The 26,103-nt window shown below is 44.3% G+C and overlaps 1 protein-coding gene and 1 long non-coding RNA gene across 8 annotated transcripts in view; one reads left to right on the forward strand and one right to left on the reverse strand.

Annotated features, from left to right (window-relative positions):
• Positions 1-26,103, reverse strand: part of KIAA0232 (KIAA0232 ortholog) — an 85,979-nt gene that overhangs the window by 31,396 nt on the left and 28,480 nt on the right. For 6 of the 7 annotated variants that reach the window (XM_032333761.1, XM_032333758.1, XM_032333760.1 and 3 more), the window contains 2 exons: positions 19,748-20,245; positions 3,615-3,752 (listed from right to left, as the gene is read on the reverse strand). In XM_032333761.1, the coding sequence (XP_032189652.1) occupies positions 3,615-3,752; positions 19,748-19,978 (369 nt within the window). In that variant the 5' untranslated portion in view covers positions 19,979-20,245. The remainder of the gene's footprint in view (positions 1-3,614; positions 3,753-19,747; positions 20,246-26,103) is intronic. The other variant, XM_032333763.1, reaches the window with a different exon arrangement.
• On the forward strand, positions 14,525-25,437 carry LOC116584848. Its single transcript, XR_004283350.1, has 3 exons — positions 14,525-14,568; positions 17,938-17,946; positions 25,426-25,437. It is a non-coding gene; the product is annotated as an uncharacterized LOC116584848 (long non-coding RNA).

Raw genomic sequence — 26,103 nt, forward strand, 5'->3', positions numbered from 1 at the left:
AACAGTGATCTCTTTCTAAAGTTATAGGCCATAAGGAAAGAGGGATTTTTTTCCAGTTCTTTCCATAGACTCCCTGAGTCATGCTGAGCCAGCCGGAGCGCTGGCTGAAGGACTCTGCGCTGATGCACACACAGCAGCAGGCACTCCGAGAAAGGCCGGAGGGCTCCAGAATGTCCTACTTCCGCTTCCTCCATTCCCAAGCATGACCGCAGCTCCTGGTACATGCCTTGCACATTCACTTACCTGGCTCTTTTTCATTTGGTAAGATTAAAAGCCATCATTAGGAAAAAGCAATGCAACAATTTTTTATAAAATGAGAAGAACAAATCGGACAGCTTCACTGGACTTGAAAACAAAAATCCCCCCTCTGACTTCCCAGCAAAGGGAAGCATTTTTTCCAAAGCAAGAAAGGAAAGAACCACTCTCCTCCGCCTGCACTGTTCCTGCTTCACACCAAATCCTTTCCAGCACACACCACGCTCAGCGAGGATGAACCAGATGTGAGTGCCATGAGGCAGGGGAGTCTTGTGTTAAGCTAGGAGAAGGCACCTGTACTCCCCAGGGGAGTACTGTACTCCACGAGGCAGGGGAGTCTTGTGTTAGGCTAGGAGAAGGCACCTGTACTCCTCACTCTTTCACGGTTCACGTTAGGCACCCTGGTTTTTTCTTTTTTTTAAAACATTTTATTTATTTATTTGACAGAGAGAGAGAGATTACAAGTAGGCAGAGAGCTAGGCAGAGAGAAAGGAGGAAGTAGGCTCTCTGCTGAGCAGAGAGCCCAATGTGGGGCTCAATCCCAGGACCCTGAGATCATGATCTGAGCCGAAGGCAGAGGCTTAACCCACTGAGCCACTCAGGCGCCCCGCACCCTGGATTTCTACTCCGCTTCCCTTCACCATGAGTTGAAGGCAAGAGTCATTTCTCAGCAACTTTGGTCCAAAGCAGAAATAAGATCCTCTCCCAGACTGAAACTCCTAACTCATATTTTCCTCTCAAGCGTGACTCAGCAGCTTTGATTTTACTCAAAGAATTTACCTGAACTAAACTCTCCTTAAAAAAACCACCTGCCATTTTTCAACTCCAAATTATTTTTCCTTCAATGTCAGGTAGAAAATATCTTTTGCAAAACTATCCAACCACCCCCTTCTCTCTGAGCATTGCCCCTGCCCCAGGAGTGGACCCCCAGGCAACTCTGCCCCCTCACTGCAGCTGGCCAACCAGGGGTGGGGGGGTGGGCGATGTCTGGCCCAGTCCGACCAATTACAGTTCTCCCCAGCTGAACGGTGCTGGATACCAGCCTTCAGCAGTGGTGCTGGTCTAGGGATGGCCGGTGGTTTTCTCAGCATGCTGGCTAAAGCAGAGAAAGCCAGACTTCAGAGAGAGGTGGAACGACCCAGAAGCAGAGAAAGAAGCAAATGAGAGAATGTGGATGATTAGAGTAAATGACTTTGGCTGCCAATTATTTTGTTCCCAGTTGAGGCCGCTCCTCAGGCCCTGCATTCCCAGACCTGGTTTCAGTGAGCTATCCCTACATCCTTCATGTATATTCCCACTTTTTCTTAAACTAGGTTCCTGATGCTCCCCTTGTTGTAATGCAACAGTTCGAAAGATGGCCACGTGAGCAATAACTTTCAAATCCCTATCCTACAGTCTAAGAAGCAGCACTTTCATGAGATCAAAAGTCAAAGATCAAAGGGGTAGGGAGAGGAACCCAGTGGGAGAGGACAGGAAGGGTCGGGATGACAAGGGGGGACTGCCCCAAGACTGCACTCACGCTATCAAGCACCAGGAGACCAGTACCCAGGGAGCTCATGGTGTCAGTCCCCAAGGCACACAGTCACAAAGGGAAGACAGAAGTGAAAAACAGCAACAGCAGTGGCGGACACGAGACGTGCACAAGCAGAGCAAGACAGTGCCAGGGCTCGGCTCTCAGAGACAGCGCTGGGTGGGGGGAGAACACAGAGCGGAGGTGCCCTGAACAAGCCTGGGGAGCCGTGCGTGCTACACGGTGGCCACACAGAAGACCCCTCCACAGATCACCCAATGCAGCAAACCTGGTTATCCCAACATCAGCCATGAGGTTAACTCCTGTAACTGTTTTATCTTCTAATATTACATAAAATATTTGTCATGTCCCTTAGCATCCTGATAGAAAATGGTTTTAGAATATAATCACCCATTTAAATTAAAAAGTTTCTAGAGGACAGTATCCTTTCAATTCAACTCTGCTTTAAAAAAGGTACTTAAACCACACCGTGTCAAATAACTGCTAAAAGCAAAATAAAATAATTTTCTAAGTAGTAGGATCTCAAAGAGTACGTCTTATAGTGAGTAATAAAAATTGCACAGTACTGGGGCCCTTGGGTAGCTCAGTGAGTTAAGTGTCTGCCTTCAATTCAGGTCATGATCCCAGTGCCCTGCACTGGGCTCCCTGCTCAATGGGGAGTCTGCTTCTCTCCCTCCCTCCGCCACTACTCCCTGCTTGTGCTCTCTTGCTCACTCTCTCAAATAAATAAAGAAAAAGAAAAGAATTGCAGAGTATTAATTAAATGGGTGATTATATCTAAAACCATGTTTTTTCAGGATGATAAAGGACATGACAAATATTTTACATGAAGTATTAGAAGACTGATATAATACAATAATCTTATACGGAGTGCCTGGCTGGCTCAGTCAGTACAGCATGTGACTCTTGATCTCAGGGTCGCGAGTTCAAGCTCCATGTTGGGCACGGAACTTACTTTGAAAAAAATCTTGTAATATTTTGTAAAAACCAACAAAAAATTATGAATCATAAGCAAATGTAGTGTCCTCAAAATACTAAACTACGATCCCACTTCTAGGAATGGATCTAAAAGAAATAATCTAGAATATGGAAAAGCCACATATGAAAATATTTGGGAGAATATAACAGAAAATAAAGAGTGGCTGGCTCAGTCAGGAGAGCATGCAACTCTGGATCTCAGGAGTCATGAGACTGAGCACAGAAATTACTTTAAAAAAAAAAAAAAAAAAAAAAAAGCAAGCTAAGTAAATATCCACTAATAAAGAGTATATTATATTGCTGTTGGAATATTATTTGATGAAATAGAACTTAGCCACTACAAAGAATAAAGATAATGTAGTAAAAAGATGGAACATGTTTAATGGGAAAAAAGGATATAGAATTTGGTGTATACTCTAATTGTAACAGTACTTTAAATGAATATATTTTAATGCAACTTCATTTATGCATTAAAATGTCCTAGAGGAGGGAAGCCTGGGTGGCTCAGTTGGTTGGGCAGCTGCCTTCGGCTCAGGTCATGATCCCAACGTCCTGGGATCGAGTCCCACATCGGGCTCCTTGCTCAGCGGGGAGCCTGCTTCTCCCTCTGCCTCTGCCTGCCTGTGCCTGCTCTCTCCCTCTCTCTCTCTGATAAATAAATAAAAAAAAAATCTAAAATGTCCTAGAGGAAAGAGTGTTACTGTTCACATTACAGCATTAAGATAATGAGTAGTTTATTTTTCTAAGTTTCTTTGGTCAAGATGTTGTAATTGTGTACTTTTAAACACACACACACACACACACGGTCTTTTTTCTTCTCTTGAGCATTAGAAATAAAATGTGAACCTACTTCGTCAGAAGCAGAGCGAAGACACTGGACAGCAGCCTGTTTTTTCATTTCTTCTAGAGTCAGGTCTGAGCACTTTTTCTTACTCTTTCCCCATTTCTTGTAAGCTCCTCTTTCCCAGCCCAGGAAGATGTCATTCTCCTAAAATAAGATTAGACAGAGTTCAATGAACAGCGAACTAAGAAGCAAGTTTCAAACACTTTTCCTTCCCAAATGCTCAAACACATTCCCCTCCCAAGTGCATTCATCGCTAGTTAAGTTCAGAGACCACAGACACAGTCAGTCTGAGGGCTTTGGAATAATCATTCATTTGGTACCTATTACCCAGATTTGCATTATATTATGATTTATTTACGATCTTAAGGAATATGACCCACTGACATGAAGTGGTAATAAACTCAGACATTTGTATGTAAATTAAGTACAGCATAAATAAATTCCAGACTGCAAACACAATTAAATGTCTTCTGTACTTCCCACTCTTTGATAATGAGTGTATATATTACTAGGAGATTTTAACAGTTAACAGTTAAATGGTTCAATTCCTATTTCTTTACCTTGTAGTCTAAAAAACAACAGATATAAAATATTTTATGTTGGCATTGTAAGTTTATTTTTCCCCTTGGTTACACAGGCCCATAATCAAAATCTGAAGAAAATTTGGAAAGTGGGAAGAAAGCAAAATCATCCATGATACTACCACCCAGTGAGAACCTGAATTATTTGGTCTGCTTCATTTGGCCTTTTCTGTATGCTTTAAAAATCACAGACTTGAATTCATGCTAGTTATAGAATATTGTATTTGACTTAACTTACTAAACCGTAAGCATCACCTCGACATTACCACAAATTCTTTGGCTATAGAATATTCTAAAACATAAGTTTACAGCTATTTCCCTAAGCTGGGACTTTAAAGTAGTATTTTTAATTGCTGTGCTACTTTGTCTCACCCAATTTAAACATAAGTAAATAAAAAGCCTTCCATTAGATAAATTATGATTAAAACCAGTGGACAGACAATAAGAAAAAAAAAGGACCAGAAAGACAATGGCAAAATTTAAAAAATTACTTAGAAGATGGTGTGGCCTATAGCAGGCCCTCAGGACATGGCTACAATTGTATGTACAAGAGGAGAGAAAGATGGAAAAGCATAATAATAAAAAGATTTTAAAAATCAAATCATACACGATCAATTGTGTAACCCAATTTTTACTTTGATTCAATACACAAAAATTACTTTAATGCCACCAGATAAGAGTGGGAGAACAGTCCCTCCCTCTACACCCCTCATTATTAGCATACTTTCCTTAATTTCTTGGGCATGTCTGCAGATCTCATGAATCTGAAAAACAAATTTTCTGGCTGAGTGGTGTCAACTCATTTTCCAAGGGAAAATGTGTTTAATGGCCAAGTAAGTACTAGCAGTATATTTCCATTTATGTGACGGGTTTGGCTGGACAACACCTGAAACCTGACATTCCTTATCAGTGATATCTTCTGGTGATCAGGTTTGTCCTCTAAGAGGAGCAGCAGACCCGTAACAACACAGACCTGAAGCTTCCAAACGCAGAAAGAAACGTAGTAATTCTGTTCCTGGTATATAAAACAAAGGAAGTAGAAAAGCTATTTCTGAAATGATGAACACAGGACTCGTTTTTGTGTGAGCTGTTGAGCCTGGCTCCTTCTCCTTCTTGAGATTATCAACATGTTTCTGCACTGAAGCTGTTATTACAGCTCAGCAGAGGTAACACACATTCAAAGTCCTAACGAAGTTTTATTTCACAGACAGAAGGGGCTTTCAAAATTCAGTTCACGTGGTCAGGTGCTCTTTCTGGAGGCAGTCTGACAAAACATCTCAAACATCTTAAACACAGGTGTGTACTTTCAATCTAACAGTTCTATTTCTGAGAATTTATCCTAACAAAATAATCACCTCTGTGCGCACAGGCTTAGGGGCTGTGGTACTGATCACAATGCTGTCAACCAAGGCAAACAGCCAGAAACCTAAATGCCAAATAAGGAAGACTTGGTTAAATAAGTTATAGTTTATCCAGGCGATGAGATATGCACGACAGCCATTAAGGAGATTACACAGTGCACTTACTGACAAAGCTATCTGCAATATACTAGGATAAAGTCTACACAGCAGTACAACCTCATTTCGTTTGAATGTGCGTGTGCACACACGTTACCATGCACTAGAAGGTCTGAGAAATGACCTAAGAGGTCACTGAGGAGCTTATCTCTCAGTGAGCAGGAAAAGCACACGAATATTATTTTCTGATTTTTCTTATAATTAGGTCATACTGTTTAATAGTCAAAAGTTGTTGGGGCACCTGGGTGGCTCAGTCATGAAGGGTCTGCCTTTGGCTCAGGTCATGATCCTGAAGTCCTGGGATCAAGCCCCACATCGGGCTGGCTCCCCGCTCGTGGAGAGCCTGCTCTTACCTCTCCCTCTGGTGCTACCTCCTGCTTGTGATCTCTCACTTGCTCTTGCTCTTTCAAATAAGTAAAATCTTTTAAATAAAAAAAGTTGTGATATTGTTTTAATAGAAAATTTACTAAGTCAAAAACAGAGAAACTTGGAAGAGTGTCTGCCACTCTTCACCTAGGATAGGTTATCTGGCATGGGCTTCACATTTCCTACCTGGCATCCTAGGTCTACCCATAAATGTGGACTCCCCTGTTCATCCGGCAGTGACTTCAGTGTCTGCTCTGGGGCACTAGGGATCATAAGTATGAACACAGCAGAGGCCCTGCCTGCCAGAGGTGCCCAGTCTGGTATGAAATACAAACTCAAAGGCCAACACCTGAGAATGGCTGTTGCTGCTATAAAGGTCTGCAGAACACATTCAGGAAGGCTAAAAGGGGCACATTCTTTTTCTTGGCCTGGTTGGCCCGGCTTTTCCCTCTGCCTGCCCCTCTCCAAAACTAGTGCTCTCTCAATCTCTGACAAGCAAATAAAATATTTTAAAAATATAAATAAGTAGGTGCACCTGGGTGGCTCAGTTGTTAAGTGGCTGCCTTTGGCTCAGGTCATCATCCCAGGGTCCTGGGATCGAGTCCTGCTCCATGGGAAGCCTGCTTCTCCCTCTCCTACTCCCCCTGCTTGTGCTCCCTCTCTCGCTGTCTCTGTCAAATAAATAAATAAAATCTTAAAATCTTAAATATATATATATGTGTGTGTGTGTGTGTAAATAAATAAAATTTTTTAAAAAACCTATTTCTCGCCCCCAAAGGAAACCCTATACCATTAGCATTCCCTTCCCATCACTACTCTGTTCTCTCCTGAGTCACTGGGAACTCCTGGCCTGCTGTCTCTATGCATCTGACTATTCTGAAAATTTCATATAAATGGAGTGATATGATCGACCACCTTTTCTTCATCTGGCTTCTTCCCCTCGGGGCAAGGTTTTGAAGGCTCATCCTTCGTACAGGCTGTGGCACATACCAGGGCTCCACTCCCTTTTCTGACCGAGGAATACTCCACCGCGTTTCCTCCATGAACGCGTTAACGAACATTTGGACTCTTTTACCTCCTGGCTATTCTCAACATTCACATATAGGTTTTCGTACGGACATATAGTTTTCATTCTCCTGACTGGAGACCCCGGAGTACAACAGTGGGGTCACGTGGCATCTGTGTGTTCAGCTCTTTGAAGAACCGACAGATGATTTTCAAAGCAGCTCTCCTTCACCATCACACCAGCAGCATCTCAGGGTTCTGCCTCCCCCACATCCTGACACTCGCCATTCCCTGGGTTTTTACCTTAGCCGTCTTGGCAAGCACGAAGTGGTGTCTCATTGTGGTCTTTATGTCCCGAATGACTAACGACTAACAACATGGGGCGCGCTCTCATGGTCTTGCTGTCTTCTGTCCAGGAAAGATACACCAACAGGCCATTCAAGTAGTGGCCCGTTTTAAAAGAATATATTCTGAACACAAATCTCCCACTAAATACAGGATTTGGGAACATTTTCTCCAATTCTATTTTTTTTTTTCTTCACTTTCTTGATGATGTCCATTGGGGCACAGAAGTTTCTCATTGTGATAGTCTCATCCACTAGGGTCTTAGGCTGCTTGCTTTTGGTGACCTGAGAAATCACTGCCTCCTCCAAGTTGTGACAATTCACACCTATGTTTTCTTCCAAGAGCTTTATAGTTCAGCTCCTTTCACTGATGACTTGAAACCAGGTGGAGTTAATACTTGCAAGTGGTTATAAAGTAGGAGTCCAACTTCCTTTACAGGCAGCCACTCTGCTATCTCGGCAGCTTTCATTGAAAAGACCATTCTTCCCCCTCATGTGGTCTTGTTAGACCATAAATACACAGGTTCGTTTCTGAACACTCAGTTTCATTTCCTACAGCCATACATACACCAGGACCAAGTGGCTGTGGTTACCAGAGCCTTGTGCAAGTTTTGAAACTGAGACGTGTGAGTCCTCCAACTTTGTTCTTCAAGATTTCACTGGCTACTCTGAATCTCTTTAGAGTTCTATATGGATTTTAGGATCAGCTTGCCAAAATCTCGGCAACACAGGCAGTGGGGACTTTGGCGGGGCCGCACTGTATGTGGGTCAATGCGTGGGACACCGCTGTCTTACCGACATGGAGTCTTCTGGTAGTGAACATGGTCCTTCCATATACGAGGTCTTTCTTCATTTCTCTGAGTGACGTTTTCAGTGTGCAAGTCTTGCACTTCTTCTGTTAGATTTATTCCAAAGCATTTCATCCTTTTTAATACTGCTATAAATGGACTTTTCTTAATTCCATTCCTTAAGGTTTTCTCTATACAAGATTGTGGTACCTGTGAACCATCACTTCCAAGCTGGCGGTTTTTCTTCTCCTTTCCCAGCCGCCCTTGCTAATGCTGATCTATAATAAGACTTGGTGTATTTTGTCTTTGAAAATGTCTTTTCAGGGACGCCTGGGTGGCTCAGTTGGTTAAGCAGCTGCCTTCGGCTCAGGTCATGATCCCAGCGTCCTGGGATGGAGTCCCACTTCGGGCTCCTTGCTCAGCAGGGAGCCTGCTTCTCCCTCTGCCTCTGCCTGCCATTCTGTCTGCCTGTGCTCGCTCTCTCCCCCTCTCTCTCTCTGATAAATAAATAAAATCTTTAAAAAAAAAAAAAAAAAGAAAGAAAATGTCTTTTCACACAGATACTGCCAAATACTGATATGAACCGCAGGCATGTGTTTAACTAAACATGTTAATCGACTAGAAGACATTTATGAAATCTGTTAGATTCTTCCCTTCCTATTTGCCTTTCCACATGTCCCTGTAGTGCAGACCAGTCGCCCCCAAGTCAAAGTTTGGTAGATGCTTCTCAGCTGAACAGTGACATAGATGTGAAGATACAGACGGTCCCTGTGCACCATGGCCAGTGGGAAAGCACAGGTGCACTACAGTGTGACCCTACACAACGTCCCACCACTGAGCTGGGCCAGAGTGGGGAGCTTGCTTCTTGTTTTCCCTTTTGACAGAATGAAAATGCACAAAGCAGCTTGCCATTATTTGTGCGTCAAACAATGTTAGCTGTGAGGATGGCTTTAGACATTTTGCAGATAATGTGCTGTTTTGCCTTGTAATTTTAGGGTGACGTCACAGAAACATCATCAAGCATGTAGAAAAAGCTATGTGAACAAGCAACGCAGCAGATGCACCAAGCCTTCTGGCTCTTCCACTTACTATATCCAAGAGCTCCCTCCTTTTTCTGGCTTCCTGTACTGTGTGAATATATTACGACTTCTTAAACAATAGCACCGAGCTAATAATCAGCTTTTAAAAGAACACAGTATAAAAAGACACTTCAAGATATTTCTAGGTTATTATTTTTAGTCCCCAATGCTATACTCATTACAGATCTACTTAGGCACAAACATAAAATATTGACTGTGTGCCAAACATCTCCTTGATAAACTCAGTAAAATCAAGGATGATTTCTCGAAGTCGTAATCTTAAAGACAGGAAACATTACCAAGTACCAAAAGAAGATACGGCTAAAGAACATTCTCGGCTTGGAAATCTATTACCAAGTACTTTTCCAGAAGCTACTGTGAGGTGACATAAGGCAAGGGTTTTGATTGACTTTCTCTGGCTGCCTTCTGTCAAAACGGAAACACTAGGAACTGGAGGAAGAAAAAGAACACGCCATTCTGAAATACAGCTGGGGTGATGACGTCTGCTGCTGGCTGCTCGGCACCCACCCCTACCTCCCACACCTTCCTGTTAACAGCACCCTGAAAAACCCAAACCATGAAGTATCTGAATGGGACTGGTGCCACCCCCATCTTCAGGCTCTAACTAGCTTAATACAAATCCGCGTGTTTCATTCCTTTGGCCATAAAGATTGGCTCATACCGGCATGCGACCAATCAGATGTGGACACTTGAAAATGAGCAAAAAAAAAAGAAAAGGGGAACACATCCTCGGATGCCAGACCTATGATCACTTTCATGCGCCCTCCATGTCCCTGGGAGCTGGCGGGAACAGCAAGCTGCCATAGGGAGGCAGGGCAGCTCTAATGACACCGGGAAAGCTCTGAACGAACCAGGCTCGGGCCAGCCCTACTTCTGGAAATTCAGTTATAGGAGACTTTTCCCCCTCGCAAGCCAACTTAGGCTAAATTTTTGGTTGCTCATGAATAGAAGATATAGCTAGAATTTGAGGAAGGGCCTAAGTAATAAATCCTCTTCTTGTTGCTCAAAAGAATGGAGACTTGCCTCTAAAAAATAAGCATAACTTCAGGTTAATTCCGGCTAGGTCCTCAGTCAATAGAAACAATTCCTCACTGGCCTCCCTGCACTCAGCACCCCAACCAGTCTATCCAGCAGCACACACGCCATCCTGCAGTGCCGGCCATCTCCAGCAATGGGGGGGGGGGGGGGCGCACGTGCAACTCCCCCCCACAGCACACCAGTTCATCAGGATGGATCTGCCCACCTGCCCAGTCCCATTCCCCATGCCCACCCCACTCTTCTGCGGCCTCCCAGCACAGGCCCTTCCTATTTCTGTGACCTCGCATGCACTCTCTCTTCCTTCTTCCTTCAACTGCTCAAAGATCTCTCCTCTGTCACTCCCACTGCCACCGTCCCCCATCCAGTGTCCCTAGCTCTGCACAGCCAGTGTTTCACAGATCCCAAAACTAGCGGCTGTCTCTGGAGGACTATCCCTAGTCAGCCCTGGATTCCTGGCACCCATCATAGTGTCTAGCACATCACATCACCACCTGCTGAATAAAAAAGCAGACATGTGCATTTAAAAAATGCAATTATTCATTAAAAAGTAATAAAAATGCAATTATTTATATTCAAAACCTTTCCTCTATTCCATTTGAAGATTCTACCCCCATAGTTCCCAAAAAACACATTTTTATTATAGTATCTTAGGGAGTCTGTGGACAGGAACTTGTGGGCCCACCCACAGTGCTAACCCCACTCTGACTGTATTGTCATATTCCCTATGTGTAAGGCTGACCTAATCAGGGTCTGCTGAGTACATGTATGCTGAAATACAGCATATGGGTGAGACACACGAGCAATCCAGGACAGATCCAGTTTTGTGGTAGTTATCGTTAAAGAAGACAACAATCTTCCAGGGGAACACTGCAGATGCTAGCTTCCCCAGGTGGAGATGTGCTCAAGAGCAGGTCACAAGCAGTTCCAGGAATAAATGAGCTGTGCCCAATGTAGAAGTCATCAGTCCCACTTAGCAATCAGTCCTGGGATATTCTTATTTAACCTCTGGGAACACAAATAATGTAATAATGCAGCTACATTTCTACAATGATGGACTCTGAGCTAGAAGATACAACTCAATTAGGAGATTTAAAAGAAACTGCAACAAAGCTACATTAATCAAAACAGTGTGGTACTCACAAAAAGACAGGCACTAGACCAAAGAAATAGGACAGAGAGACCAGAAACAGACTCTTGTACATGTGTCAAATGATTTTCAACAAAGGTGCCACAACCATTCAATGGGAAAAGGACAGTCTTTTCAACAAATGGTGCTGGGAAGACTGGACATCCACCTGCAAAAGAATGATACTGGATCCGTACCTCACACCATATACAAAAATTTAACCAGAAGTGGACAAAAGACCTATATGTAAGAGCTAAATCTATAAACTCTGGGAAGAAACACAGGGTAAAGCTTCAGGACTTAGTTTTGACAGTGATCTCTTAGGACACCAAAGGCACCGGCAACAAAAGAAAAAATAAACAAACTGGACTTCATGAAAAATTTTGAATTCTGTACATCCAAGCCGCTCTCCACAGATTGAAAATAACAGCCCACAGGATGGGAGAAAATATATCCAGCCATGTCTCTGATGGGGGGGGTAAACTCTAAAACACATGGAGAACTCCCAACATTCAACAATATCAAGAAACAGCCCGATTCAAAAATGGGCAAATGACATGAACAGACGGTCTTCCACAGAAGACATGCAGAAGGCCAGTGCGCACACAATAAAGATGTTCAAACATCACCGATCATCAGGGAGAATACGAATCAAACCACAGCGAGATACCACCTCATACCCATCAGGATGGCTACTATCAAAACACCAAAAAACAAAGATGTGAGTGACTTTGCAGAGAAATTGGTGGGAATGTAGAATGGTGTAGCTGCTTGAAGTTCCCCAAAAAATTTAAAATAGAGGAGTGACTGGCTGGCTCAGTCAGTTAAGTGTCTGCCTTCAGCTCAGGTCATGACCTCAAGTAGGGCTCCCTGTTCAGCAGAAGAGTCGGCTTCACCCTTTCCCTCTGCCCCTACCCCGTTCATGCACTCTCTCACTCAAATAAAATCCTTAAAAATTTTTTTAAACAGAATTACCCTATGGCCCAGCAATTCCACTTCTGAGTATGTAACCCCCACCCCCCCACCCCCACCAAATTGAAAGCAGGATCTCAAAGATACTGTTTCCCATTCATGGCAGTGTCATTCACAATAGCTACGACATGGAAGAAACCCAGCATCTACTGACAGCTGGATATGTAAAATGTGTCATTTTCCTACTGTGGAATATTACACATTTTCCTACCATGGAATATTAAGAGGAGATTCTGAAACATGCAGAAACTTAAATGCATATTCACCTAGTGGTGATGGAAGCCAGTCTGAAAAGGCCACATACTGTATGATCCCAATTCCCTGACATTCTGGAAAGGGTGAAACTGTGGAGGCAGTAAAGAGCCCACTGGTTGCCAGGGCTTGGGGGAGAGAGAGATGAACAGGTGGAGCACGGGGGATGTTTGGGGTAGGGAACTAGCCTGCAGGCTACTGTGATGACGGATACATGTCATTCACTCTGCATCTGTCCAAATCCTGAGACTGTTCAACACAGAGAGTGAATCCTAAAGTAAGTTACGGACTTCAGGCGATTATGTACCAATGTGGGTTCAATAACAAAGGCGCTGCTTGGGTTGGGGTGTTGATAACGGGGGAGGCTCTGCATGTGTGTGGCAGGGGTTATGTAGGAAATCTCTTCTTCTCAATTTATTGCGAATCAAAACAACTCTAAAGTAAAAGAAAAAAAAAAAAGAGAGAGAAAGAAAGAAAGGTAAGTGGCAGCAGACCAACTCCCCTTCCCAGACTAACCAGAAAAGCCAGATAAAATACAAATCCAAAGCAACATGAACACCTGTGCTGAAACATCCAGGCCTTGATAACAGGTGAGGGGACCATCCTAGGCAAGGGCGGTTCATCTGAGCCGGACACCTGAGCCTGTTTTCTCCTCTGGGAAATGTACCTGTAATAGGCACAGGGCAAAAGGCAGAGAAAAAGGTGTCCCTTTAAGAGACGGAGAAACCAGGGGAGCTGGGGGCAACTTCTCAGGCCTGGACAGAACACATCAGTGAGGCAGGGGCCAGTCGCCCAGAGGGAGTGGAGAACAGGCCACACGGCCAACTTCTCCTCTGGACACGCAGTGTGTAGGGAGGCTGCGGGGCACCCGGGAGCTTCTGTGTTCACGGTAATGTGCTGTCTGTCTGCGTGTCATTCCGTAGATGGGAACTTCATGACCATTCACCCATTACTATCCTGGTCAGTACAGACCATAGGCCTCAATAAAAAGCGTTAAGGAAAAAAACCCTCTTATATTTCTGCACAGAATCCCTGGTTGTTCCCGATCTAGAACCTACAAAAAGTCTAACATCCTAAGAACGCCTGAAGCAACCACAGAGACGGAGGGATGACCATGGGAGGACAGTCTTGGAGGAGGCGTGCAAGGTAAAACCCCTCAAAGAAACAAGGAGAACAAACTCATGAAGAGTGGATAACACGGCAAAGAGTTGATTTGTCTGAAACACAAATGTCAGAATGCAGTACCACCAGTGCGCGCTCCCCAAACCTACGAGCATTTGTATGCAGGTACTCGAGAGGACTACTTTCTTTCTTCCTTTCTTTTTAAGTAGGCTCCACACCCAGCACAGAGCCCAGTGTGGAGCTTGAACTCAGGACCCCAAGATCAAGATCTGAGCTAAAATCAAGAGCTGCACACTTAACTCACTGTGCCACCCAGGTGCCCGGAAGACTGTGTTTTTCCAGCTCAGCACCCTAATCACCCCAGACTACCTGTGGGGCATGACCTTCTCCAATTCTTAGTTCCCATGGCTCCAGGTGCTTGTAGCTCAGCCAAAGTCTCCTCATCCCAGTAACTGGGTCAGGAGTCGTGCCATGACCCAACTGCCCTACCAGGAAGAGGGAGTCCGGTTTTGCAGTGGAGAGGGGAGTGGGGGGGGGGCAAGGATGTAGCTCAGAATAAAAGCAATAGATAAGGCAAGATTCACAGCTGGGGGTGGGGGGCACAGATTCTATGGAAGGCTCTGAGTCAAGCTGCCACTGGGGCCAGCCCTAGTCTCTGGACATTCCAAGTTTTTATTTATTTATTTATTTATTTATTTAAAAAGATTTTAAGTGACCTTACATCTAACATGGGGTTCAAACCTACAACCGTGAGATCAAGAATTGCAGGCTCGGGGCACCTGGGTGGTTCAGTGGGTTAAGCCTCTGCCTTTGGCTCAGGTCATGACCTCGGGGTCCTGGGATCGAGCCCCATATTGGGCTTTCAGATCAGCGAGAAGCCTGCTTCCCCTTCTTTCTCTGCCTGCTTCTCTGCCTACCCGTGATCTCTCTGTGTTAAATAAACAAATAAAATCTTAAAAAAAAAAAAAAAAAAAAAAGAATTGCAGGCTCACTGAGCCAGCCAGGCATCCCTGGACATTTCAAGTTTTTAATCAATAAATGCTCCCAACTGACTGGCTTTGTGATGCTAGGCAAGTGGCTTCACCACCATGTCTAAGTCCCTCCCGTGCGCCAATGGTGAGGCAGCCTGCTGAAAGGGTGAGTACCACCTTGCGGCTGGCTCACTGCTCACGGGGCGTATATGCTTGTCTGGACCACCACTTCTGTGTGAGCACAAGTCAGCTGGGCTCTCTATGGTCATCACACGCTCCTGATACAGATTTCATGATGCTGAGAACATTAATATTACAGACACGAAAAATGTTTTGGTGAACTCTTGGATGATAGTTTTAATTTACTAATTGTAGAAGAAAATTCAGAAGATGTGGAGTTCTAAGAAATGAGGTAGTGAAAGGCAGTCCTATCTTCCTAAAATAACTCTTCCTACTCACGAAAGATTATGGGGAACTTGCCATTGACCATCAACCCAGCATAACCTTGAGGCAAGAAAAGGAAACTCCCACTCCCTTTAAATTACAGTTTTTACTGTAAGCTTCCCTTTTAGCCAATTTTGAGTAAGACTATCCGGTATTTCTGAGGGGCAGGTGAGTGGCTCAGTCAGCTAGATGTCCAACTCTGGATGGATTTCAGCTCAGGTCCTGATCTAAGGGTCATGGCTTCAAGCCTGTACCAGGCTGTGCACTGGGCTGAAACTTGCTTATACTTAAAACCTGTGTATCTGTGTGTATTTTGAAATAACTTAACTTAAATCCAGTTTAACACTCAGAGACCTCATGCTCTGAGTTTCCTGGCAGTGCACGCTCCCATGGCTCTCATTTTTACTTTGCAGGGACTCAACTCCTAATTCAAATGTGAACTAATACGAATGGATTTTTCCCCACCTCTACAAATCATGAGCACGTTAGAAAAAAATTAAACCAATTCCACGTGGTTTCTAAAGCTTGCCTTTATGAGGAAATGTTCAATCATTATCTGTTATACATGAAAACAAATAAAAACAAAACACTCCCAGACATAAAAGTGGGCACATGATCTGGGTCTGGCAGGCACGAGTCTATACTCTGACTCAGTACTGTGTGGCCTCAGGAAGATCACCAGAACTCCTCTGAACGTCCGTGTCCACACAAGAGGAACATACTACTACTCACCTGCAAGCTATGGAGTGATGGCTACCACAGTCCCCAGGGCACACGGCTGGCGCTGCCCTGGGCCTGCTGCAGCGCTCTCTGCGTGACGGGGCCAGCGGTCCCCTCGTCCAGGAAGGCCAGCTAGTGAATGCAGAGGGGACCAAGGAGCTAGAAAAATCACCAGGTACAAGTGATTCTGGCAGAATCACCCAGGCACAGCCCAAGTGCCAGTCTCCCGCCCCGGCCACCAGATGGTTACACAGAGAAGAGTGGTCAGCTTCACATTGGAGATCTGGCAGACGTCACCAAAGCCAGCACTGCCACCACGAAGCAGAACGATGTTTGCGTCCACTGTGGTGCAGGGGAAAAAAGGGAACCCCAGGCTCATGAAACCTCACTGCCATCAGCACACACTGACGCTAAATGGGAGTGAGCATCAGGCGAACCCAAGGTTAAAGGAAAGGCTGCAAAACAGCTGGCCTGCTATCTTCACAAATGTCAAAGCTGTGAGCCCCAAAGAAAGACACGGAACTATTCCAGATTAAAGGAGTCAAGACCAGCAACCAGTGAAGTCCGTGTGTGGTCTTCAACTGGATCCTGAACTAGGGGAACACTGTGATGCAGGAAATTACTGGGACAACAGATAAAATGGGAACAAGGACTTATGTTATATACTAACCCACTGGTGTTAATTTTCCTGAATTTTCTATTGCGGCTATCTAAGAGAAAGTCCAGTCTTAAGAAACATATGCTGATTTATTTAGGGTGAGTATCAAAATGAGAAAAATAAAGCAAAAGCAGGAAAATATGGGCAACAGGTAACTGAGTAGAGTACACAAGAGTTCCTTGTCCTGCTTTGTCACCCTGATGTTTGGAATTCTTTCACCAGAAGTCAAAAACGTTTATGATGATGAGTATCTGGGGGCGCCTGGGGGGCTCCGTCGGTGAGGCATCCACCTTAGGCTCAGGTCACAATCTCAGAGTCCAGGGATCACCCCACGTTGGGTACTCTGCTCCGTGGGGGAGTCTGCTTCTCCCTCTGCCTTCCCCCAACTCCTTGCTTATGCGTTTTCTCCCTCTCCCTCTTTCTCTCTCTCCCAAATAAATAAAATCTTGAAAAAAAGAAGAAGAAGATGAAAATCTGATTTCTGTGCTCAAAGCCCTTATAAATCCCTGGGAAAGACAATACTTTCTAACAGCTGCGAAGACGAGCTCTACAGCAGAAACACTGAATCTGGAAGCAGAGGACGCAGTCACGTGGGGGAGCAAGCAGAGGCCTCACAAGGCGCAGCAGCAGGGGCCTCGCCCCACAGGACAGGTTAGAATTGAGGTTCCTACCTACATCTGAAAGTGACAAGGAGCGAGCTCCTAAGGGGCTGTGAGTGCCCTTACCAGAGCATGGTAATCGTGAGCCGAAGGAGAAAGAGAAAGAAGAATGCGTGGAAACAAAGTGGCTGCGGGGGTACCTGCGGGGGCTCAGTCGGTGAAGCGTATGCCTTCAGCTCAGGTTATGGTCCCAGGGACCTGGGATCAAGCCCCATATCAGGCTCCCTGCTCAGCGGGGAGTCTGCTTCCCCCTCTGCCTGCCGATCCCCCCACTTATGCTCTCTCTCCCTCTTTCTATTGAATAAATCAATAAAATCTTAAAAACAAAACAAGAACAAAAAATAACTGTGGCGCATCCCCAGTGTCCACCCGTCAGAGGTGCTTCTCTCCAGGGCCCAGGAACCAGCAATGCCACCGCTGCAATTATGACCCTGTGCAACTCTGCCGGGTATCCCACCTCACAGGACCATCGTGGGTCGGCCTTTCTCCTATCCTATCATCTGGCGCAGGGGCAGCAGAGACCAAAGTCCTGTGCATAATCTGTTTCTTAGGACTCAGGAGCTCTTTGTAGGGTTGTTTTAACCAAGATTAGGAAAAATGAGGGATTATATGTGGCAAATAAGGCTCGTAGCAGCACCAATAGCCCTAAAACTAGTCACGTGCAAGTCAAGATTAGTTCATTCATGAACAGAAGGGGCGAAACTCTCAAGGAAACAGACCCTCAAAGGAGAGTCTTCTAGACCTCCACATGAGGAGCGAGGCTACCACACTCTGACCCAGGGATCAACTGGCCAGCGTCTGAACCACGGAAGGTGGGCAAGGTTCAGAGACTGGCCTCGGCTTTGAGCCTAAACTCTCCTTCTGGTGATACAGTGAGCCCATCCTCCCCCAGAGTCATGGGAAAGGATCACCAGGGCTAACTGACCTCCTAGGCCACCCCTTACTAAAACAAGTATTATTTTCAATTTGACCTTCCCCATCCGCACGGGACTCAGCACTGGGTTGAGGGCAAGAGTATGTTAGGAGCCTTTATTTCCCTTTGGATTCTCCTTGCAACTCCAGACACAATGTGTTTTCGCTAACCTTTATCTATCCTGCTCCCTAAAGACAAAGCAGCACTCTGGAAGGAGGATCAAGGTGGGCACAGAGAGCTGCCTTGCCCCTGACCCTCAGGCTCTCCTAAGAAAGGAACCAGAGGAATCGCAAACACGTCTTATCAGAGAGGTATCAACTATAACCCACACGATAGGCCCGTGTTTCGATAGGCCCGGTTTCGTTCCCTTCTCAATGCCCTACAGCATGCAGTATGTCAATACTTTGTGCTAATAAACTTACTGGTGGTGATAAAATATTCCAGGCGGATATTGTTAACACACAGTCCTAAGTGTTACATTTACTGGGAAGATGACAGGAAATAGTAGAGCCTTAGTAAGGAAATTACACAAAATAGTGACTACCAACACGACATGTTTTCTGATTACTGGGCTATAACTCAACCCCCCGAAAACGCGAACCTTATTCTCAGCAGCCAAGGCAGTAAGCATCCCGTAAGCAGGGAACACACTGCCGCGTCCAGCTAGGATGGGTAAGGAGCACCAGCAGAAGAGGACACACTCCATACAGCTGATGCATGACGAACGCTAAACACAGTGAGGAAACGATGGATTTATAGTACTTGGAGGCTTTTCTGTGGTTTGGAAGAGTGAAGCCACTTGTTCTGTCAGTGGAACTTTATTCCTGCTTTCAGCATTAGCAACAATGGTTTAAAACACAAACAACAAAAACAGCCACAAAGCACTTGGTTTCATGTGAACTCTGCACACAGAAGCCACCCAGAGCCCCTGTGGTCACCAGTGACAACTGTGCTGTCCTCTGGGCAGACCTCACTTTCAGAAGCAACTCTCAGAGGGTGGTACTAGTACTGGTTTTTCTTCTTTTTTCTCAAGAACCTAGATTTGCTTACTTTCTCACTTTCCACTGGGCCCCGCCATCAGATAAAATGCGTAATGGCCAACTCACGGGTGACCTACAATGACTTACACTGACTGTTACGTGCTTTACTCAGCTTTCTAAGTCCACTCGTTTATAACACACACTTTGGTTAACCAGCAATTTAACATGAAAAGGAAATACTCACCCCTAGCATGTTAAGGATCACAGACACAAGGGTCACCAGGCCCAGTGGTCCCATATGAGACGCCTAACCAGCAGAGAGCAGCGCTCCTCCAAGGCAGGTCCCCAAATCTGCCCTGCCCACAACCAGAGCTGAGCCAGGGTGCGGTCCACATGGAGGAGGTCTCCCCCCAGAGCAAGCAGCTGGACTAAGCTGGGACCACTCCCCTAAGCCCCTGACAGGACAGGAGTGTGTGGTCGGCACACTGACAAGCCTGTCCTGCAGCATAAAAGCACTCCAGGAAGAGAAAGTCAAACATGCAGACACAACCGGGAGTTGTCCCAAAGCACAAGGGTGAAGTACCTGTTCCTGCAGGTCGTAATCGTAGCTGTCATGCAGCAGAAGACTGAGGACATAGCGGGTATAAATCATGGCATCGATGCCACATTTCTCCAGCTCCTGCCCCAGCCAGGTCTGCACTGGGCCCAGAGCATGAAGCAGAGACATTTCAGAAACAGATACGGGGCCTGGATAAGAGCTTGAGGAGCTTTCAGATGGTAAACCATCCACAGCTACTGTGCAGACAGGGCGCATGAATTTAGGTTGCTGACATCCTTAAAATGTGAAGCATTTTCTGCAGTTGATGTTCTGTTGGTATCTGGAGGGGATTTTCACTCCAGTAAAAAGGAGAGATGCTTGACATCTAGGATAAGCATCTATTTTCGCTGGCAGTCAGCCATTAGGACAGAATTTCCCTCTTCAGGCATGACCAATGAATCAACATTCTGATAGCAATACACATGTAGATGTGATTTTCTACTCTACTTTCACATGAGGCCAAATGGAAGTCTCCGGCAGAACCTACAAAAATGAGAGAGAGAGAGAAAAAGGTACGCATTATATATAGATATAAATTACAAATCTTTTGGGGGAAAAAACCCCAAATGAACTGTTTTTTGAAATTTGGTATCTTAGAACATGGATTTCTTTTTTATTATAATGTATAACTTTTTAAAATATGTGACATCTCAAAATTTTAAGCTTAATATCATTTAAAAGAAAGAGAAACTCCAAAATCTACATTGTTGTGCTTGTGCTCCATCATACCAACGCTTATTTTGCTATCTCAAGAGACTGAGCTAACAAAATTTTGTTCATCCGTAATGCCGAAAGAATTTGCATGGTAACAAATCACTAGTTCATTTTTGAGTGTTCACAGAAACAAGCAGCTGCATAGTAATTCCATTTAAGCAATCGTTAAAAAGTAGTCCTTTAACTTGAAGGTCTCATAATCGTGGTCAATCATCTCATACGGGTAAAAGATTTGCATGGCTGCTCACTACTTACTTCATAAAAGTTAAGGTAAACCACGGATTTGGCTCAAAGCCATGTCGAGCTGGATGGTTAGACCTGCTTTATTCTACTATACCTCGGCTGACGGTCTGCCTACTTGCGTGAAGGATGTCATGCTCTTAATAGCTTTTTCCCTTAAGTTAACCTACTTTCGTGTGTCAAACTAATCTAACGGCCTTGTTAAATCACTCATGCCAGAAGATGGAAACTACCACAGCGACAGGAAATCTCATCAGCTGAGACTGTGCATGAATTTTAGCAGACAATAGGAGGGCTACCAAAAGTGACTTTCAGGTGCACTTGGGTGGCTCAGTCCATTAAGCATCCAACACCTGATGTTAGGCTCCAGTCATGGTCTCAAGGTCATGAGATTCAGTCCTTTGTCAGGCTCCTTCCCTGCTCAGCAGGGAGTCTGGTTGAGATCCCTTCCCTCTCCCTCTGCCACCCACCCCACTCATGCACTCCCTCTCTAGAAAATATAATAAATCTTTTCTTAAAAAAACTATTTTAGGGGACGCCTGGATGGCTCAGTTGGTTAAGCAGCTGCCTTTGGCTCAGGTCATGATCCCAGCGTCCTGGGATCGAGTCCCACATCGGGCTCCTTGCTCAGCAGGGAGCCTGCTTCTCCCTCTGCCTCTGCCTGCATTCTGTCTGCCTGTGCTCGCTCTCTCCCCCTCTCTCCCTCTGCAAAATAAACAAAATCTCTAAATAAAATAAAATAAAATAAAATAAATTTAAAAAATGATTTTAGGGGTGCCTGGGTGGTTCAGTTGGTTAAGCAAGCATCTGCCTTCAGCTCAGGTCATGACCCCCGGTCCTGGGATCAAGTCCCACATCAGGCTGCTTGCTCTGTGGGGATCCTGCTTCTCCCACTGCATGTACTGTGCTCTTGTGCGCACGTTCGCTCGTTCTCTCTCTCTGACAAAAAACAAATCTTAAAAAAAAAAACAACAACAACAACAGTGACTTTAAAGAATTGTTAATAAAACATGAAGTCTGAAAGACTCTTCACCAGATTTAAGACTTCATTTCTTGCATTTCATGATAACTACACAGTAAGTTTTATCTACATTAAATATAAAGAAAAAATGTTTGTATCTACCATATGACTTAAGTTATTACATTAAGTTGGCATTAGTGTATATACTATTTTTTAAAATTTTCTCCACCGTACTGTCTTTTCTGAGTTATGGAAAACACAGGTGCCTGGGTGGCTCAGTCAGTGAAGTATCTGCCTTCAGCTTGGGTCATGATCTCAGGACTGAGCCCCACATCAGGCTCCCTACTCAGCCAGGAGCCTGTTTCTTCCTCTCCCTTGCCTGCCACTGCCCCCTGCTTGTGTATACACTCTCATTCTCCCTCTCTCTCTCTCTCTCTGTCAAATAAATAAATAAATAAATAAAAACTTTAAAAAGTTTGAATTATGGAAAATAGATAAAGCAAATGTTTTCTATAATTTTCACCTGCTGGAATTTTCCAGCTGACTCTCAAAATTAAAACATTTTTCATTAATTCTTTAATACGTTTGAATCTTGGGATGCCATACAGATTGTCAATTAAACAATACACTGAATTCTGGGGACATCCCCTAAAGCAAGCTGACAAGCTGGTACTCATTTAGTGAAGATCAACCAAGAGTGAGGGCAGATGAAGCAACAGCGGAAGCAGCTGGGTCAAAGACGAACAGCAGCCTGAGCTCAAAGCACACAGCACCAGAGCTCAGCAGAGGGCAGCCTCAAGAACTCATCATTTAATCAGGGCATGCACAGGAGGAAACTCCCTGAGCACAGAAAGGGTCATCACGAAGCCTGGGAGGAAACAGGACTTGATGCTCAGCATGTCCAGGAACAGCACCGTTTCCCACCAGCCAGACCAGAAAACCTAAGTTCAGGGACACTGGGTACTCGGAAGGCTCCTAATTTTAAAAGGGGAAGCAACTAGCCCTAGGCAGAAAACAGTGTATATGCCTAACACATCCTAAAAGAAAGACCTGAAAGGACCAAACTATTTCTAATTTCACTATGGTCCCAGAACAAACCTCAAGAAGTTTATAGGAACACAAAAAATACCTAGCCCCTAACAAAGTAAAATTTAAAGGCGCCGGGATGGCTCAGTTGGTTTAGCGTCTGCCTCTTGAATTTGGCTCAGGTCCCGATCTCAGGGTCATGGGATGGAGCCCCACATTGGGCTCCAAGCTTGGCATGGCGTCTACTGGAGATTTTTCCCCCTCTTTCTTCTTACCCTCTACTCCTCTCCTCATTCATGCTCTCTCAAGCAAGTAAAATCTTTTTTTAAAAAAGTAAAATTTACAATGGTTGGTACCTAATAAAAAATTAGCAGACATGCAAAGCAGAAGCAGAAATTAAGAGAAAAATAAACTCACTGAAACCAACTAAGAATTGATACAAATGTCAGATTAGCAGAAAGGACTCTGAAGCAGTTACTAGGACAAAAAGCCATATATGTGATGAACAGAAAATATAGAAGATTGAAAGTCAAACATCTACAAATGAAAACTACAATATCACAGAGGAAAAGCAGGCAGCATGGGGTAATGGCAGATCAGCCACTTCAGAAGGAAAGAGTCCAGAGTCCTTTTTTTTTTTTTTTAAGATTTTATTTATTTATTTGACAGAGAGAAATCACAAGTAGATGGAGAGGCAGGCAGAGAGAGAGAGGGAAGCAGGCTCCCTGCTGAGCAGAGAGCCCGATGCGGGACTCGATCCCAGGACCCTGAGATCATGACCTGAGCCGAAGGCAGCGGCTTAACCCACTGAGCCACCCAGGCGTCCCAAGAGTCCAGAGACTTAAACTGCAAAAGAAACCATACAATGTGAAACACAGAGAGAAAAGGAATAAAATAACACAGCTTTGGCAAGCTGGGTGACAATTTTCAGAAATCTAACATATGTTTAGTTGGAAGAGAAAGAGAAGGGGTCAAGAAATATTTGAAAAAATAATGACCAATATTTTCCCCAAAATTGATGACCGCTAAAAGCACAGATTCAAGAAGTTCCATAAACTCTAAACAAAAGAAACATAAAAAAAAATGGACACCTAGGCTTCCTGCAGCAAAACTGTCCAAACAAATAGTAAAAGGAAGAAGCTCAAAACTGCTGGGAAGAAGAGACACACTACATAGAACACAGCAAATGATGAATAAGGACACCAACCTTCTTGTCAGAAACATGCAAAGGAGAAGATAATCAGGCAAAAAAAGTTTAAGGACTGGAAGAAAAACCCATCAACTTAGAAACTATACTCATCACAAAATCTTCCAAAACAAAGGTGAAACAAAGACTTTTTCAGTCTTGCCAAAGCTGGAGGGTTCCAACAGCAGCAGCAGACAGCCATCAGAAATGTTGGAGCAGAAGTAAAATGACACCAGAACAAAAGGTGCATCCACTCAAAGGAACAAAGAGTAGCGGAAACAGTATAACTACATTCTTATTATTATTTCAGTATCTTTCAAAGATAATTCCACTATTGAAACAAAAATAGTAACAGTATCTTATGAGATTTGCAGTATCTATAGAAGCAAAATGGAGAGCAACAGAGCACAAAGGCTGGAGGGGGGAAATCTACTACTACTACCCGGAATGGTAGAACACCACTTGGAGACAGGCTGTGATATGATAGAGGTTAATAATCATAACAAATGTAAACGGTCGAACCAACCAATTAAAAAGCAGAGAAAATCAGAACGGACTTTAAAGCTGCAAGACCCAGATACATGCTACTTATAAAAATATCCACATTAAATATAAAGGCATGGATAGGTTCAGAGTAAAAGGATGGAAAACGATACTCCATGCCAACACTGACAAAAGCAAGGTGGAGGGGTCCCAGTGGCTCAGTCAGATGGCAGCTGACTCTTGATTTTGTCTTAGGTTGGGATCTTGGATTCTGGGCTAGGGCTCTGCGTTGGGCTCTGTGTTTGGCAGGGGGTCGGCTTGGGAATTCCCTCTCCCTCTCTCCCTCTCTCCCTGCCCCTCCCCTAGCTGGCCCTCTCACACACTCTCTCTCAAATAAATAAGTAAATCTTTCTTTTAGTACAAGTACAAGGTAGAATGTCCACATTAATATCTGTCAGATTTCAGAACAGAGCATTAACAGAAGAAAAGGTCATTTCGTAATGATAAAGAGGTCAATTACCAAGAGGATGTAACAGTCCTATTTATGATATACCTGGATGCAGAGTTTCCAAATGCGTGAAAACTGATAGGAGAAATAAACAAATCCGTGACTGTACTAGATTTCAAAATCCCTCTCTCAATCACTGAAAGTAAACAGAAAATCAATAAGGATTTAGAAAACTAGAGCAACATTATCATCAATCAGACAGAAGACTGAATTCTGGGCTCTAAAGAAGGTTGCAACAAACTTAAAAGGATTCAAATCATAGAAAATACATTCCCTGACCACATGGAACTAAATTATAAACTAATCAGAGGCACCTGGGTGGCTCAGTCTGTTGGGTGCCCAACTCTTGATTTCAGTTCAGGTCATGATCTCAGGTTTGTGAGATCGAGCCCCGTGTCAGGCTCCATGACAGGGATGGAACCTGCTTGAGATTTTCTCTCTCCCTCTGTACCTCGCATCTTCCCAGCTCTCTTTCTCTAAAAGAAAAAAAGAAAAAAAAAGGTTTCAACCCAACCAACCACAGGATTCTCTCTGTTGTCACTAAGAGATTTCACACTTGTTTAGCCAAGTGCAAGGATTCAAGAAGTGAGTGAGAAAAAAAATCAGCATACAAATGCAAAATGAAGTACACTAAACTCCCAAGCTCTCCTCAGAGCTGGTTAAAACCCTATGAGAACTCTTCCTCGAACCTGTCCAATAGCTGACGCCATATCATTATTAAATAATGGGCCATATCCCTAGAGTCACTAGCGGTTATGATCTTTTTTTCATTCTCTCTAGCTCGGACTGCAGAGGACCACGGAGAAGAGCAGACACTGGTAAGTCTGCTGCTGACAGGCTATCTGGCAGCTGTCTGCGTAAGAACTCTGAGTGGATCCCAGTAACAGGGTCTGAGACAGAAATAGCACAAGATGGCTCTCCCTGCACCATAACGGCAGGTCTAAATGTTCTTGGAGCCAGTGTCCATTCTCTGTATTTTGAACAACTGTAACCAGAGGACCCCGGTACAGAAAATACTGGGCCATAACTAAGCAGCTTCTCCCTAAGAAGAAAGCTCTGATAGAGGGATGAACATTCGACTAAATGAGAGACTCTATTTCTAGTTCTGAACTGAAAGGTATGTTGGCTCATGATTCTTAATTAAAATTTATTTTGGGTTACAATCTACCACATGGTCAAAACAGTAGAAGGGTCTGACAAACCGAGGCAAAACCCATCTAACA

The sequence above is a fragment of the Mustela erminea genome, chromosome 2, assembly GCF_009829155.1.
Source record: "Mustela erminea isolate mMusErm1 chromosome 2, mMusErm1.Pri, whole genome shotgun sequence".
Classification (NCBI taxonomy): domain Eukaryota; kingdom Metazoa; phylum Chordata; class Mammalia; order Carnivora; family Mustelidae; genus Mustela; species Mustela erminea.